Raw genomic sequence first — 15,000 nt, forward strand, 5'->3', positions numbered from 1 at the left:
AAGTTTAATGTGCGGTAGTGGTCACAAGTTGAATGTGTGGTAGTGGTCACAAGTTTAATGTGTGGTAGTGGTCACAAGTTTAATGTGTGGTAGTGGTCACAAGTTTAATGTGTGGTAGTGGTCACACGTTTAATGTGTGGTAGTGGTCACAAGTTTAATGTGTGGTAGTGGTCACAAGTTTAATGTGTGGTAGTGGTCACAAGTTTAATGTGTGGTAGTGGTCACAAGTTTAATGTGTGGCAGTGGTCACAAGTTTAATGTGTGGTAGTGGTCACAAGTTTAATGTGTGGCAGTGGTCACAAGTTTAATGTGCGGTAGTGGTCACAAGTTTAATGTGTGGTAGTGGTCACAAGTTTAATGTGTGGTAGTGGTCACAAGTTTAATGTGTGGTAGTGGTCACAAGTTTAATGTGTGGTAGTGGTCACAAGTTTAATGTGTGGTAGTGGTCACAAGTTTAATGTGTGGTAGTGGTCACAAGTTTAATGTGTGGTAGTGGTCACAAGTTTAATGTGTGGTAGTGGTCACAAGTTTAATGTGTGGTAGTGGTCACAAGTTTAATGTGTGGTAGTGGTCACAAGTTTAATGTGTGGTAGTGGTCACAAGTTTAATGTGTGGTAGTGGTCACAAGTTTAATGTGTGGTAGTGGTCACACGTTTAATGTGTGGTAGTGGTCACAAGTTTAATGTGTGGTAGTGGTCACAAGTTTAATGTGTGGTAGTGGTCACAAGTTTAATGTGTGGTAGTGGTCACAAGTTTAATGTGTGGTAGTGGTCACAAGTTTAATGTGTGGTAGTGGTCACAAGTTGAATGTGTGGTAGTGGTCACAAGTTTAATGTGCGGTAGTGGTCACAAGTTGAATGTGCGGTAGTGGTCACAAGTTTAATGTGCGGTAGTGGTCACAAGTTTAATGTGTGGTAGTGGTCACAAGTTTAATGTGTGGTAGTGGTCACAAGTTGAATGTGTGGTAGTGGTCACAAGTTTAATGTGTGGTAGTGGTCACAAGTTTAATGTGTGGTAGTGGTCACAAGTTTAATGTGTGGTAGTGGTCACAAGTTTAATGTGTGGTAGTGGTCACAAGTTTAATGTGTGGTAGTGGTCACAAGTTTAATGTGTGGTAGTGGTCACAAGTTTAATGTGTGGTAGTGGTCACAAGTTTAATGTGTGGTAGTGGTCACAAGTTTAATGTGTGGTAGTGGTCACAAGTTTAATGTGCGGTAGTGGTCACAAGTTTAATGTGCGGTAGTGGTCACAAGTTTAATGTGCGGTAGTGGTCACAAGTTTAATGTGTGGTAGTGGTCACAAGTTTAATGTGTGGTAGTGGTCACAAGTTGAATGTGTGGTAGTGGTCACAAGTTTAATGTGTGGTAGTGGTCACAAGTTTAATGTGTGGTAGTGGTCACAAGTTTAATGTGTGGTAGTGGTCACAAGTTTAATGTGTGGTAGTGGTCACAAGTTTAATGTGTGGTAGTGGTCACAAGTTTAATGTGTGGTAGTGGTCACAAGTTTAATGTGTGGTAGTGGTCACAAGTTTAATGTGTGGTAGTGGTCACAAGTTTAATGTGTGGTAGTGGTCACAAGTTTAATGTGTGGTAGTGGTCACAAGTTTAATGTGTGGTAGTGGTCACAAGTTTAATGTGTGGTAGTGGTCACAAGTTTAATGTGTGGTAGTGGTCACAAGTTTAATGTGTGGTAGTGGTCACAAGTTTAATGTGCGGTAGTGGTCACAAGTTTAATGTGTGGTAGTGGTCACAAGTTTAATGTGTGGTAGTGGTCACAAGTTTAATGTGTGGTAGTGGTCACAAGTTTAATGTGTGGTAGTGGTCACAAGTTTAATGTGTGGTAGTGGTCACAAGTTTAATGTGTGGTAGTGGTCACAAGTTTAATGTGTGGTAGTGGTCACAAGTTTAATGTGTGGTAGTGGTCACAAGTTGAATGTGTGGTAGTGGTCACAAGTTTAATGTGTGGTAGTGGTCACAAGTTGAATGTGTGGTAGTGGTCACAAGTTTAATGTGTGGTAGTGGTCACAAGTTGAATGTGTGGTAGTGGTCACAAGTTTAATGTGTGGTAGTGGTCACAAGTTGAATGTGTGGTAGTGGTCACAAGTTTAATGTGTGGTAGTGGTCACAAGTTGAATGTGTGGTAGTGGTCACAAGTTTAATGTGTGGTAGTGGTCACAAGTTTAATGTGTGGTAGTGGTCACAAGTTTAATGTGTGGTAGTGGTCACAAGTTTAATGTGCGGTAGTGGTCACAAGTTTAATGTGCGGTAGTGGTCACAAGTTTAATGTGCGGTAGTGGTCACAAGTTTAATGTGCGGTAGTGGTCACAAGTTGAATGTGTGGTAGTGGTCACAAGTTTAATGTGTGGTAGTGGTCACAAGTTTAATGTGTGGTAGTGGTCACAAGTTTAATGTGTGGTAGTGGTCACACGTTTAATGTGTGGTAGTGGTCACAAGTTTAATGTGTGGTAGTGGTCACAAGTTTAATGTGTGGTAGTGGTCACAAGTTTAATGTGTGGTAGTGGTCACAAGTTTAATGTGTGGCAGTGGTCACAAGTTTAATGTGTGGTAGTGGTCACAAGTTTAATGTGTGGCAGTGGTCACAAGTTTAATGTGCGGTAGTGGTCACAAGTTTAATGTGTGGTAGTGGTCACAAGTTTAATGTGTGGTAGTGGTCACAAGTTTAATGTGTGGTAGTGGTCACAAGTTTAATGTGTGGTAGTGGTCACAAGTTTAATGTGTGGTAGTGGTCACAAGTTTAATGTGTGGTAGTGGTCACAAGTTTAATGTGTGGTAGTGGTCACAAGTTTAATGTGTGGTAGTGGTCACAAGTTTAATGTGTGGTAGTGGTCACAAGTTTAATGTGTGGTAGTGGTCACAAGTTTAATGTGTGGTAGTGGTCACACGTTTAATGTGTGGTAGTGGTCACAAGTTTAATGTGTGGTAGTGGTCACAAGTTTAATGTGTGGTAGTGGTCACAAGTTTAATGTGTGGTAGTGGTCACAAGTTTAATGTGTGGTAGTGGTCACAAGTTTAATGTGTGGTAGTGGTCACAAGTTTAATGTGTGGTAGTGGTCACAAGTTTAATGTGTGGTAGTGGTCACAAGTTGAATGTGTGGTAGTGGTCACAAGTTTAATGTGCGGTAGTGGTCACAAGTTGAATGTGCGGTAGTGGTCACAAGTTTAATGTGCGGTAGTGGTCACAAGTTTAATGTGTGGTAGTGGTCACAAGTTTAATGTGTGGTAGTGGTCACAAGTTGAATGTGTGGTAGTGGTCACAAGTTTAATGTGTGGTAGTGGTCACAAGTTTAATGTGTGGTAGTGGTCACAAGTTTAATGTGTGGTAGTGGTCACAAGTTTAATGTGTGGTAGTGGTCACAAGTTTAATGTGTGGTAGTGGTCACAAGTTTAATGTGTGGTAGTGGTCACAAGTTTAATGTGTGGTAGTGGTCACAAGTTTAATGTGTGGTAGTGGTCACAAGTTTAATGTGTGGTAGTGGTCACAAGTTTAATGTGCGGTAGTGGTCACAAGTTTAATGTGCGGTAGTGGTCACAAGTTTAATGTGCGGTAGTGGTCACAAGTTTAATGTGTGGTAGTGGTCACAAGTTTAATGTGTGGTAGTGGTCACAAGTTGAATGTGTGGTAGTGGTCACAAGTTTAATGTGTGGTAGTGGTCACAAGTTTAATGTGTGGTAGTGGTCACAAGTTTAATGTGTGGTAGTGGTCACAAGTTTAATGTGTGGTAGTGGTCACAAGTTTAATGTGTGGTAGTGGTCACAAGTTTAATGTGTGGTAGTGGTCACAAGTTTAATGTGTGGTAGTGGTCACAAGTTTAATGTGTGGTAGTGGTCACAAGTTTAATGTGTGGTAGTGGTCACAAGTTTAATGTGTGGTAGTGGTCACAAGTTTAATGTGTGGTAGTGGTCACAAGTTTAATGTGTGGTAGTGGTCACAAGTTTAATGTGTGGTAGTGGTCACAAGTTTAATGTGTGGTAGTGGTCACAAGTTTAATGTGCGGTAGTGGTCACAAGTTTAATGTGTGGTAGTGGTCACAAGTTTAATGTGTGGTAGTGGTCACAAGTTTAATGTGTGGTAGTGGTCACAAGTTTAATGTGTGGTAGTGGTCACAAGTTTAATGTGTGGTAGTGGTCACAAGTTTAATGTGTGGTAGTGGTCACAAGTTTAATGTGTGGTAGTGGTCACAAGTTTAATGTGTGGTAGTGGTCACAAGTTTAATGTGTGGTAGTGGTCACAAGTTTAATGTGTGGTAGTGGTCACAAGTTTAATGTGTGGTAGTGGTCACAAGTTTAATGTGTGGTAGTGGTCACAAGTTTAATGTGTGGTAGTGGTCACAAGTTGAATGTGTGGTAGTGGTCACAAGTTTAATGTGCGGTAGTGGTCACAAGTTGAATGTGCGGTAGTGGTCACAAGTTTAATGTGCGGTAGTGGTCACAAGTTTAATGTGTGGTAGTGGTCACAAGTTTAATGTGTGGTAGTGGTCACAAGTTGAATGTGTGGTAGTGGTCACAAGTTTAATGTGTGGTAGTGGTCACAAGTTTAATGTGTGGTAGTGGTCACAAGTTTAATGTGTGGTAGTGGTCACAAGTTTAATGTGTGGTAGTGGTCACAAGTTTAATGTGTGGTAGTGGTCACAAGTTTAATGTGTGGTAGTGGTCACAAGTTTAATGTGTGGTAGTGGTCACAAGTTTAATGTGTGGTAGTGGTCACAAGTTTAATGTGTGGTAGTGGTCACAAGTTTAATGTGCGGTAGTGGTCACAAGTTTAATGTGCGGTAGTGGTCACAAGTTTAATGTGCGGTAGTGGTCACAAGTTTAATGTGTGGTAGTGGTCACAAGTTTAATGTGTGGTAGTGGTCACAAGTTTAATGTGTGGTAGTGGTCACAAGTTTAATGTGTGGTAGTGGTCACAAGTTTAATGTGTGGTAGTGGTCACAAGTTTAATGTGTGGTAGTGGTCACAAGTTTAATGTGTGGTAGTGGTCACAAGTTGAATGTGTGGTAGTGGTCACAAGTTGAATGTGTGGTAGTGGTCACAAGTTTTAATGTGTGGTAGTGGTCACAAGTTGAATGTGTGGTAGTGGTCACAAGTTTAATGTGTGGTAGTGGTCACAAGTTTAATGTGTGGTAGTGGTCACAAGTTTAATGTGTGGTAGTGGTCACAAGTTTAATGTGTGGTAGTGGTCACAAGTTTAATGTGTGGTAGTGGTCACAAGTTTAATGTGTGGTAGTGGTCACAAGTTTAATGTGTGGTAGTGGTCACAAGTTTAATGTGTGGTAGTGGTCACAAGTTTAATGTGTGGTAGTGGTCACAAGTTTAATGTGTGGTAGTGGTCACAAGTTTAATGTGTGGTAGTGGTCACAAGTTTAATGTGTGGTAGTGGTCACAAGTTTAATGTGTGGTAGTGGTCACAAGTTTAATGTGTGGTAGTGGTCACAAGTTTAATGTGTGGTAGTGGTCACAAGTTTAATGTGTGGTAGTGGTCACAAGTTGAATGTGTGGTAGTGGTCACAAGTTTAATGTGCGGTAGTGGTCACAAGTTGAATGTGCGGTAGTGGTCACAAGTTTAATGTGCGGTAGTGGTCACAAGTTTAATGTGTGGTAGTGGTCACAAGTTTAATGTGTGGTAGTGGTCACAAGTTGAATGTGTGGTAGTGGTCACAAGTTTAATGTGTGGTAGTGGTCACAAGTTTAATGTGTGGTAGTGGTCACAAGTTTAATGTGTGGTAGTGGTCACAAGTTTAATGTGTGGTAGTGGTCACAAGTTTAATGTGTGGTAGTGGTCACAAGTTTAATGTGTGGTAGTGGTCACAAGTTTAATGTGTGGTAGTGGTCACAAGTTTAATGTGTGGTAGTGGTCACAAGTTTAATGTGTGGTAGTGGTCACAAGTTTAATGTGCGGTAGTGGTCACAAGTTTAATGTGCGGTAGTGGTCACAAGTTTAATGTGCGGTAGTGGTCACAAGTTTAATGTGCGGTAGTGGTCACAAGTTTAATGTGCGGTAGTGGTCACAAGTTTAATGTGTGGTAGTGGTCACAAGTTTAATGTGTGGTAGTGGTCACAAGTTTAATGTGTGGTAGCGGTCACAAGTTTAATGTGTGGTAGTGGTCACAAGTTTAATGTGTGGTAGTGGTCACAAGTTGAATGTGTGGTAGTGGTCACAAGTTTAATGTGTGGTAGTGGTCACAAGTTTAATGTGTGGTAGTGGTCACAAGTTGAATGTGTGGTAGTGGTCACAAGTTGAATGTGTGGTAGTGGTCACAAGTTTAATGTGTGGTAGTGGTCACAAGTTTAATGTGTGGTAGTGGTCACAAGTTTAATGTGTGGTAGTGGTCACAAGTTTAATGTGTGGTAGTGGTCACAAGTTTAATGTGTGGTAGTGGTCACAAGTTTAATGTGTGGTAGTGGTCACAAGTTTAATGTGTGGTAGTGGTCACAAGTTTAATGTGTGGTAGTGGTCACACGTTTAATGTGTGGTAGTGGTCACAAGTTTAATGTGTGGTAGTGGTCACAAGTTTAATGTGTGGTAGTGGTCACAAGTTTAATGTGTGGTAGTGGTCACAAGTTTAATGTGTGGTAGTGGTCACAAGTTGAATGTGTGGTAGTGGTCACACGTTTAATGTGTGGTAGTGGTCACAAGTTTAATGTGTGGTAGTGGTCACAAGTTTAATGTGTGGTAGTGGTCACAAGTTTAATGTGTGGTAGTGGTCACAAGTTTAATGTGTGGTAGTGGTCACAAGTTTAATGTGTGGTAGTGGTCACAAGGTGCTTGGTTGCAGGATTCATGTTGATGTTGATGTTGTGCTGCTTCAGGAAACAGATGATGGAGTTGGAGGAAGCAGGAATGCTGAGAGGACAACTGAGTGCCACACAGCAGATGTCTCTGCTTAGTACTCATGATGATCTGCAGCTCGCACTGCAGGACGCATTCTTTGTCCAGGTAGTTGTCCCGAATCTTACCTGACTAATTATCTAGCAAGAGTCTTCAACCATCAACACTCAACACTAGTCAGTGTCTCCCCCAGATTTGTCCAGGTAGTTGTCTCGAATGTTACCTAACTAGCTATCTAGCAAGAGTCTTCAACCAGCAACACTCAACACTAGTCAGGGTCTCCCCCAGATTTGTCCAGGTAGTTGTCTCGAATGTTACCTAACTAGCTATCTAGCAAGAGTCTTCAACACTCAACACTAGTCTGGGTCTCCCCCAGATTTGTCCAGGTAGTTGTCCCGAATCTTACCTGACTAGCTATCTAGCAAGAGTCTTAAACCATCAACACTTAACACTAGTCTGGGTCTCCCCCAGATTTGTCCAGGTAGTTGTCCCGAATCTTACCTGACTAGCTATCTAGCAAGAGTCTTAAACCATCAACACTTAACACTAGTCTGGGTCTCCCCCAGATTTGTCCAGGTAGTTGTCCCGAATCTTACCTAACTAGCTATCTAGCAAGAGTCTTCAACACTCAACACTAGTCAGTGTCTCCCTCAGATTTGTCCAGGTAGTTGTCCCGAATCTTACCTGACTAGCTATCTAGCAAGAGTCTTCAACCATCAACACTTAACACTAGTCAGGGTCTCCCCCAGATTTGTCCAGGTAGTTGTCCCGAATCTTACCTAACTAGCTATCTAGCAAGAGTCTTCAACCATCAACACTCAACACTAGTCAGGGTCTCCCCCATATTTGTCCAGGTAGTTGTCCTGAATGTTACCTGACTAGCTATCTAGCAAGAGTCTTCAACCAGCAACACTCAACACTAGTCAGTGTCTCCCCCAGATTTGTCCAGGTAGTTGTCTTCAATGTTACCTAACTAGCTATCTAGCAAGAGTCTTAAACCATCAACACTCAACACTAGTCAGTGTCTCCCCCAGATTTGTCCAGGTAGTTATCCCAAATCTTACCTGACTAGCTATCTAGCAAGAGTCTTAAACCATCAACACTCAACACTAGTCAGTGTCTCCCTCAGATTTGTCCAGGTAGTTGTCCCGAATCTTACCTGACTAGCTATCTAGCAAGAGTCTTCAACACTCAACACCGTCAACACTAGTCTGGGTCTCCCCCAGATTTGTCCAGGTAGTTGTCCCGAATCTTACCTAACTAGCTATCTAACAAGAGTCTTCAACCATCAACACTCAACACTAGTCAGGGTCTCCCCCATATTTGTCCAGGTAGTTGTCCTGAATGTTACCTGACTAGCTATCTAGCAAGAGTCTTCAACCAGCAACACTCAACACTAGTCAGTGTCTCCCCCAGATTTGTCCAGGTAGTTGTCTTCAATGTTACCTAACTAGCTATCTAGCAAGAGTCTTAAACCATCAACACTCAACACTAGTCAGTGTCTCCCCCAGATTTGTCCAGGTAGTTATCCCAAATCTTACCTGACTAGCTATCTAGCAAGAGTCTTCAACACTCAACACTAGTCAGTGTCTCCCCCAGATTTGTCCAGGTAGTTGTCCCGAATGTTACCTAACTAGCTATCTAGCAAGAGTCTTCAACCAGCAACACTCAACACTAGTCAGGGTCTCCCCCAGATTTGTCCAGGTAGTTGTCCCGAATGTTACCTAACTAGCTATCTAGCAAGAGTCTTCAACCATCAACACTCAACACTAGTCAGGGTCTCCCCCAGATTTGTCCAGGTAGTTGTCCCGAATGTTACCTAACTAGCTATCTAGCAAGAGTCTTCAACCATCAACACTCAACACTAGTCAGGGTCTCCCCCAGATTTGTCCAGGTAGTTGTCCCGAATGTTACCTAACTAGTTATCTAGCAAGAGTCTTCAACCAGCAACACTCAACACTAGTCAGGGTCTCCCCCAGATTTGTCCAGGTAGTTGTCCTGAATGTTACCTAACTAGTTATCTAGCAAGAGTCTTCAACCATCAACACTTAACACTAGTCAGGGTCTCCCTCAGATTGCCAGCATACCTGTGGGGGAGGAGGGCGTGGTCATGGGCGTGGCCAACCTGATGCCATCACATGATTAGCATAATCTGCAAAGAATGCATATATTTTCTTTAAAAAAGATCCATAAAATATTGTACTTACTAGGGTACCAAAATGTATTTCCACTTGTCGGGCCACATTGATTGATGTGTGTGTGTGTGTGTGTGTGTGTGTGTGTGTGTGTGTGTGTGTGTGTGTGAGTGTGTGTGTGTGTGTGTGTGTGTGTGTGTGTGTGTGTGTGTGTGTGTGTGTGTGTGTGTGTTTCCAGGAGTGTGTGTTTGAGCAGCTGGAGGTGAAGCAGGACATCTTCCAGGTGGTGGAGCCTCTGGTGGGGAAGGACGTGATCCTGAGCAGCTCCACTTCCTGTCTGGTGCCCAGCAAGGTCTTTTCCAAAGTCCAGAACAGGAGCCGCTGCATCGTCTCCCACCCGGTTTGTTGCCACCTTTCTACCTCACACGTGTCAAAATCAAATCCACACATTTAGCGTGGACTATTAGCTAGGTAGCTAATATTCATATGCAGCGCTATCTCCTTTGCATTGCCCGCTCCAACATGTCTTGTCAAATACAAACCCTACAAAAACCAAACACATTTTTCAATTCAAAATAAATCCTAAACACGTTACAGGAAATATTTATACTTGAACATGTCAAGAAATAGTGTTTCTCACCTTGTTTATCATAGTGCTGGCACTCACAACTTCCGTGCTCTTATTTTGTTACATGTGTTTCCTGTTTTGTGTTGGATGTGTTCCCTTTACACCTGTAGCAGGAGGATACAGTGTTTATAGATACTTGGTACTAGACATACAGATTTTAGAAACTAGATACTAGATATAGATCCTAAATACATAGATACTAAATATATACTAGATATGTAGTACAGTACTAGCCTGTATGTTAAATGTATATTGGGTCTTCTTCGTTCCCTGGTCTTTATTTTCGTTCTGAAGAGACTTTTTCTGTCTCTGGATCCTAAAATAAGTGAATAGAAAGTAAAATAAGATAAATAAAAGGTAAAATAAGCTAAATACAAGGCAAAATAAGTAAGTAATGTAATTAAAAGTGGTAAAAAAGCTCAATTAAAATAGAGTGAAATGGAATAGGTAAATAGAAGGTAAAAGAAGTAAGTAATTTATGTAGGAAAATAACGTTTAAAAAAAAGGTCAATAAAGGTAGTAAATAATAAGTAAAATAAGGTAATTAAAAGGTAAAATAATGGACATAAAAGGTCAAATAAAGATTAAAGAAAGTAAAATAAGGACTATAGAAGATAAATCAAGTAAATAGAAGGTAAATAAATGGTAATAGAAATAATATAGAACAGGGGTCACCAACGCGGTGCCCGCGGGCACCAGGTAGCCCGTAAGGACCAGATGAGTAGCCCGCTGGCCTGTTCTAAAAATAGCTCAAATAGCAGCACTTACCAGTGAGCTGCCTCTATTTTTAAAATTGTATTTATTTACTAGCAAGCTGGTCTCGCTTTGCCCGACATTTTTAATTCTAAGAGAGACAAAACTCAAATAGAATTTGAAAATCCAAGAAAAAATTTTAAAGACTTGGTCTTCACTTGTTTAAATAAATTCATTATTTTTTTTACTTTGCTTCTTATAACTTTCAGAAAGACAATTTTAGAGAAAAAATACAATCTTAAAAATTATTTTAGGATTTTTAAACACATATACCTTTTTACCTTTTGAATTCCTTCCTCTTCTTTCCTGACAATTTAAGTCAATGTTCAAGTCAATTAATTTTTTTTATTGTAAAGAATAATAAATACATTTTAATTTCATTCTTCATTTTAGCTTCTGTTTTTTCGACGAAGAATATTTGTGAAATATTTCTTCAAACTTATTATGATTAAAATTCAAAAAAATTATTCTGGCAAATCTAGAAAATCTGTAGAATCAAATTTAAATCTGATTTCAAAGTCTTTTGAATTTCTTTTAAAATTTTTGTTTTGGAAAATCTCGAAGAAATAATGATTTGTCTTTGTTAGAAATATAGCTTGGTCCAATTTGTTATATATTCTAACAAAGTGCAGATTGGATTTTAACCTATTTAAAACATGTCATCAAAATTCTAAAATTAATCTTAATCAGGAAAAATTACTAATGATGTTCCATAAATTCTTTTTTTAATTTTTGTCTTCTTTTTTTCGGTTGAATTTTGAATTTTAAAGAGTCGAAATTGAAGATAAACTATGTTTCAAAATTATTAATTTTTTTTTTCATGTTTTCTCCTCTTTTAAACCGTTCAATTAAGTGTAAATATAATTAATTATTAATAATGACATAGAGTTAAAGGTAAATTGAGCAAATTGGCTATTTCTGGCAATTTATTGAAGTGTGTATCAAACTGGTGGCCCTTCGCATTAATCACTACCCAAGAAGTAGCTCTTGCTTTCAAAAAGGTTGGTGACCCCTGGTATAGAAGGTAAAATAAGGTAATTAAAAGGTAAAATAATGGACATAAAAGGTCAAATAAAGATTAAAGAAAGTAAAATAAGGACTATAGAAGATAAATCAAGTAAATAGAAGGTAAATAAAGAGTAATATAAAGAATATAGAAGGTAAAATAAGTGAATAAAAAGTCAAATAAGTAAACAAAAGGTAAAATAATGTAAATGGAAGGTAAAATAAGGCATTTAGAAGGTAAAAGAAGTTAAAACAAATTAAGGTAAAATAGGGTAAACAAAAAGTAAAATAAGGTAAATGAAGTTCAATAGAAAGTAAAAAAGGTGAAAGTAATATTGAAAGTAAAATATGTTTAAAAAGGAGCTCCTTCCCTAACAGGGTTAGGGTTAGGGTTAGGGTTAGGGTTAGGGTTAGGGGTTAGGGTTAGGGTTAGGGTTAGACCATAACCAAGACGCCATTTGAAAACCGAGGCCAAACTTTGGCAAACATTGTCATAATGGATGATGTTGACAGTCCTATGGTCTAACTGTCAAGTCCTCTTCCCTCCAGCAGGGGGAGTCCTGCAACAAACAACCTGGACCATTGTGGTGCTTTAGGTTGCTGCACATGTTGTCACTCACACCTTATGGCTGCAAACCACGTGACAGCAAAGCAACACATTCCAGGTGTGTGATTGGTTTGTGTTGTTCCCCAGGTCAATCCCCCGTACTACGTCAAACTGGTGGAGCTGGTACCTCACCCTGACACCACACCGCTGGTCATGGACAAAACCTACGCCCTCATGACCAAAGTAAAGTCCTACACTTTTCATCTTCAACATCAGGACATCATTAATAAAACATGGCGTAGTCAAATGATGATGTAAACCAGGGGTCCTCAAACCTTTTGACTCAGAGGCCACATTGGGTTAAAAGAATTTGCAGCCCTCATCACTACAATATGAAGTATAAACCCCAATCGCTGACTTTTTGCACTTGTCACAACGTTGCTGTCAGGTGGGTCAGGCGCCCGTCCGCCTGAAGAAAGAGATCGATGGCTTCACCCTCAACAGAGTGCAGGCGGCCATCATTGCAGAGTCCTGGAGGCTGGTCCAGGTCAGTGTTTCAATCACCTCCACTCAACCTGACCACCTCATGTCTACTCTCAGATGACAGGTGACAGGTAAGAAGTACAGTGTTAGTTTCTAGAAAAAAACACACCAAAAAAAAATAAAATATATATATATATATATATATATATATATATATATATATATATATATATATATATATATATATATATATATATATATATATATATATATATATATCAGGGATGTCCAATAATGGCTTTTTGCCGATATCCGATATGCCGATATTGTCCAACTCTTTAATTACCGATACCGATATCAACCGATACCGATATATGCAGTCGTGGAATTAACACATTATTATGCCTAATTTGGACAACCAGGTATGGTAAAGATAAGGTACTTTTTTAAAAAAATGAATCAAATAAAATAAGAAAAATAAATTAAAAACATTTTCTTGAATAAAAAAGAAAGTAAAACAATATAAAAACAGTTACATAGAAACTAGTAATGAATGAAAATTTGTAAAATTAACTGTTAAAGGTTAGTACTATTAGTGGAGCAGCAGCACGCACAATCATGTGTGCTTACGGACTGTATCCCTTGCAGACTGTATTGATATATATTGATATATAATGTAGGAACCTACCAGAATATTAATAACAGAAAGAAACAACCCTTTTGTGTGAATGAGTGTGAATGGGGGAGGGAGGTTTTTTGGGTTGATGCACTAATTGTAAGTGTATCTTGTGTTTTTTATGTGGATTTAATTTAAAAAAAACAACAACAACAACAACAAAAAACAAAAACAAAAACGATACTGATAATAAAAAACCGATACCGATAATTTCCGATATTACATTTTAACGCATTTATCGGCCGATAATATCGGTCTGCCGATATTATCGGACATCTCTTATATATATATATATATATATATATATATATATATATATATATATATATATATATATATATATATATAGATAAAATATATTTTATTTGTAAAAAGCACTTTACATTGAGTAAACAACCTCAAAGTGCTACAGTGTATTAAAAAACAAATAAAAATAAAATAAAAAGATAATAAAAAATAAATAAAAATAAAAACTAGAACAGCCAAATAGCTAAAACTAGTATGCATACATCTAAAAAAAAAAAGGCTTTTTTTTTTTTTTTTTTAAAAGCATCCACAGTCTGTGGTACCCTCAGGTGGTCAGGGAGAGCGTTCCACAGACTGGGAGCGGCGGAGCAGAAAGCCCGGTCTCCCATTGTTGTATATAAAACGTAGCGGCTAATTTATGGCCGTTACCTTGTGTTAATCTTATTTATTTTTCGCTGATGGCCGAAATAAAAATATTTTTATTTAAAAAAACAAACATGCAAAAACAATGAGAGGGTGTTTTATTTGTCGTGCTATGGCGCCATCTTTTAGACGTGAGCAGTGTCCTTCCATTTAGTGCTTCCAACGACCTAAAGTAGAAGTGCCGTTCAGTCGTCTAGCCGTCCATAGCCAATCTACTCGTATGGATTCTTCATTCGTTACGCCAAGCAATGTTTCTAAGTTTTACAGTACAACTAAAACTGTTCATACTTACTAAACAGTCCCATGTTTGATGTCTGTAGGAGTGTTTTCATGCTTATTTGTGCGTGCTATCGTAATGACGCTATCGTCGTTAGCATTAGTTATTGTGCCAATACGTAATAATAATAATTCATATTATTAGCTTACATGGTAATTCTTTTGTATTGTTTCAGTTTCACAAATCCCTCAGTAAATTCACCAAAACGCACCGTGGAGTTATTGAGTCTGTTTAGCTGATTGGAGAGCTAGCTTGCGCAGCTAGCGGCTGCATGACCATGACTTCTGTTTTGTTTGATCGGCCGTTTTACTGCCGTGGTACAGACACTGTTTGGAAACAATTAAGGTATGTAAATAAACATTTACAGAATATTTCTGTGTAAATAACGTATATATCTGCGGCTTATAGTCCGGTGTGGCTAATATATGGAAAAAAATCATAATTTTCTTGGGTGTGACTTACTGGTGCGCTCTACAGTCCTTCTTCACCACGACGGATCGATACAGGCTTTGCATCACCGCAGACGCCGCACTGATCCGCTTATCGATCCACTCTTCCCTCACTCGTCAACAAGACTTTGAGGTACTTGAACTCCTCCACTTGGGGCAAAATCTCCTCCCCAACCCCGGAGATGGCACTCCACCCTTTTCTGGGTGAGAACCACGGACTTGGAAGTGCTGATTCTCATCCGAGTCACGAACCGATCCGGTGAGACCTGAAGATCCTGGCCAGATGAAGCCAGCAAGACCACATCATCCGCAAAATGCAGAGACCTAATCCTGCAGCAAACAAACCGGAACGCCCTGACTGCGCCTGGAAATTCTGCCCATGAACAGAACCGGTGTCAAAGTCCAACTGTCAGGTTCAAACACCGAACTTTCTATTAAACTAGGCAAGAAGCAAGGAATCAAACAGAGACGGGATTCAATTTAGCTCATGACGAAAGGGTTCCAAGCCTCCGCATTGATTTGGGCATTTTCT

The 15,000-nt window shown here is 39.4% G+C and overlaps 1 protein-coding gene across 3 annotated transcripts in view; it reads left to right on the top strand.

Annotated features, from left to right (window-relative positions):
- The window catches only part of cryl1 (crystallin, lambda 1), a 46,905-nt gene that overhangs the window by 11,075 nt on the left and 20,830 nt on the right, over window positions 1-15,000 (top strand). For all 3 annotated transcript variants that reach the window (XR_009828252.1, XM_062067429.1, XM_062067428.1), the window contains exons 3-6: window positions 6,828-6,954; window positions 9,220-9,381; window positions 12,062-12,157; window positions 12,363-12,461. Coding sequence is in view for 2 of the 3 variants with exons in the window: in XM_062067429.1 (XP_061923413.1) it covers window positions 6,828-6,954; window positions 9,220-9,381; window positions 12,062-12,157; window positions 12,363-12,461 (484 nt within the window). In the remaining variant the exon portion in view is untranslated. The remainder of the gene's footprint in view (window positions 1-6,827; window positions 6,955-9,219; window positions 9,382-12,061; window positions 12,158-12,362; window positions 12,462-15,000) is intronic.

Source organism: Entelurus aequoreus, linkage group LG13 (assembly GCF_033978785.1).
Source record: "Entelurus aequoreus isolate RoL-2023_Sb linkage group LG13, RoL_Eaeq_v1.1, whole genome shotgun sequence".
Taxonomy (NCBI): domain Eukaryota; kingdom Metazoa; phylum Chordata; class Actinopteri; order Syngnathiformes; family Syngnathidae; genus Entelurus; species Entelurus aequoreus.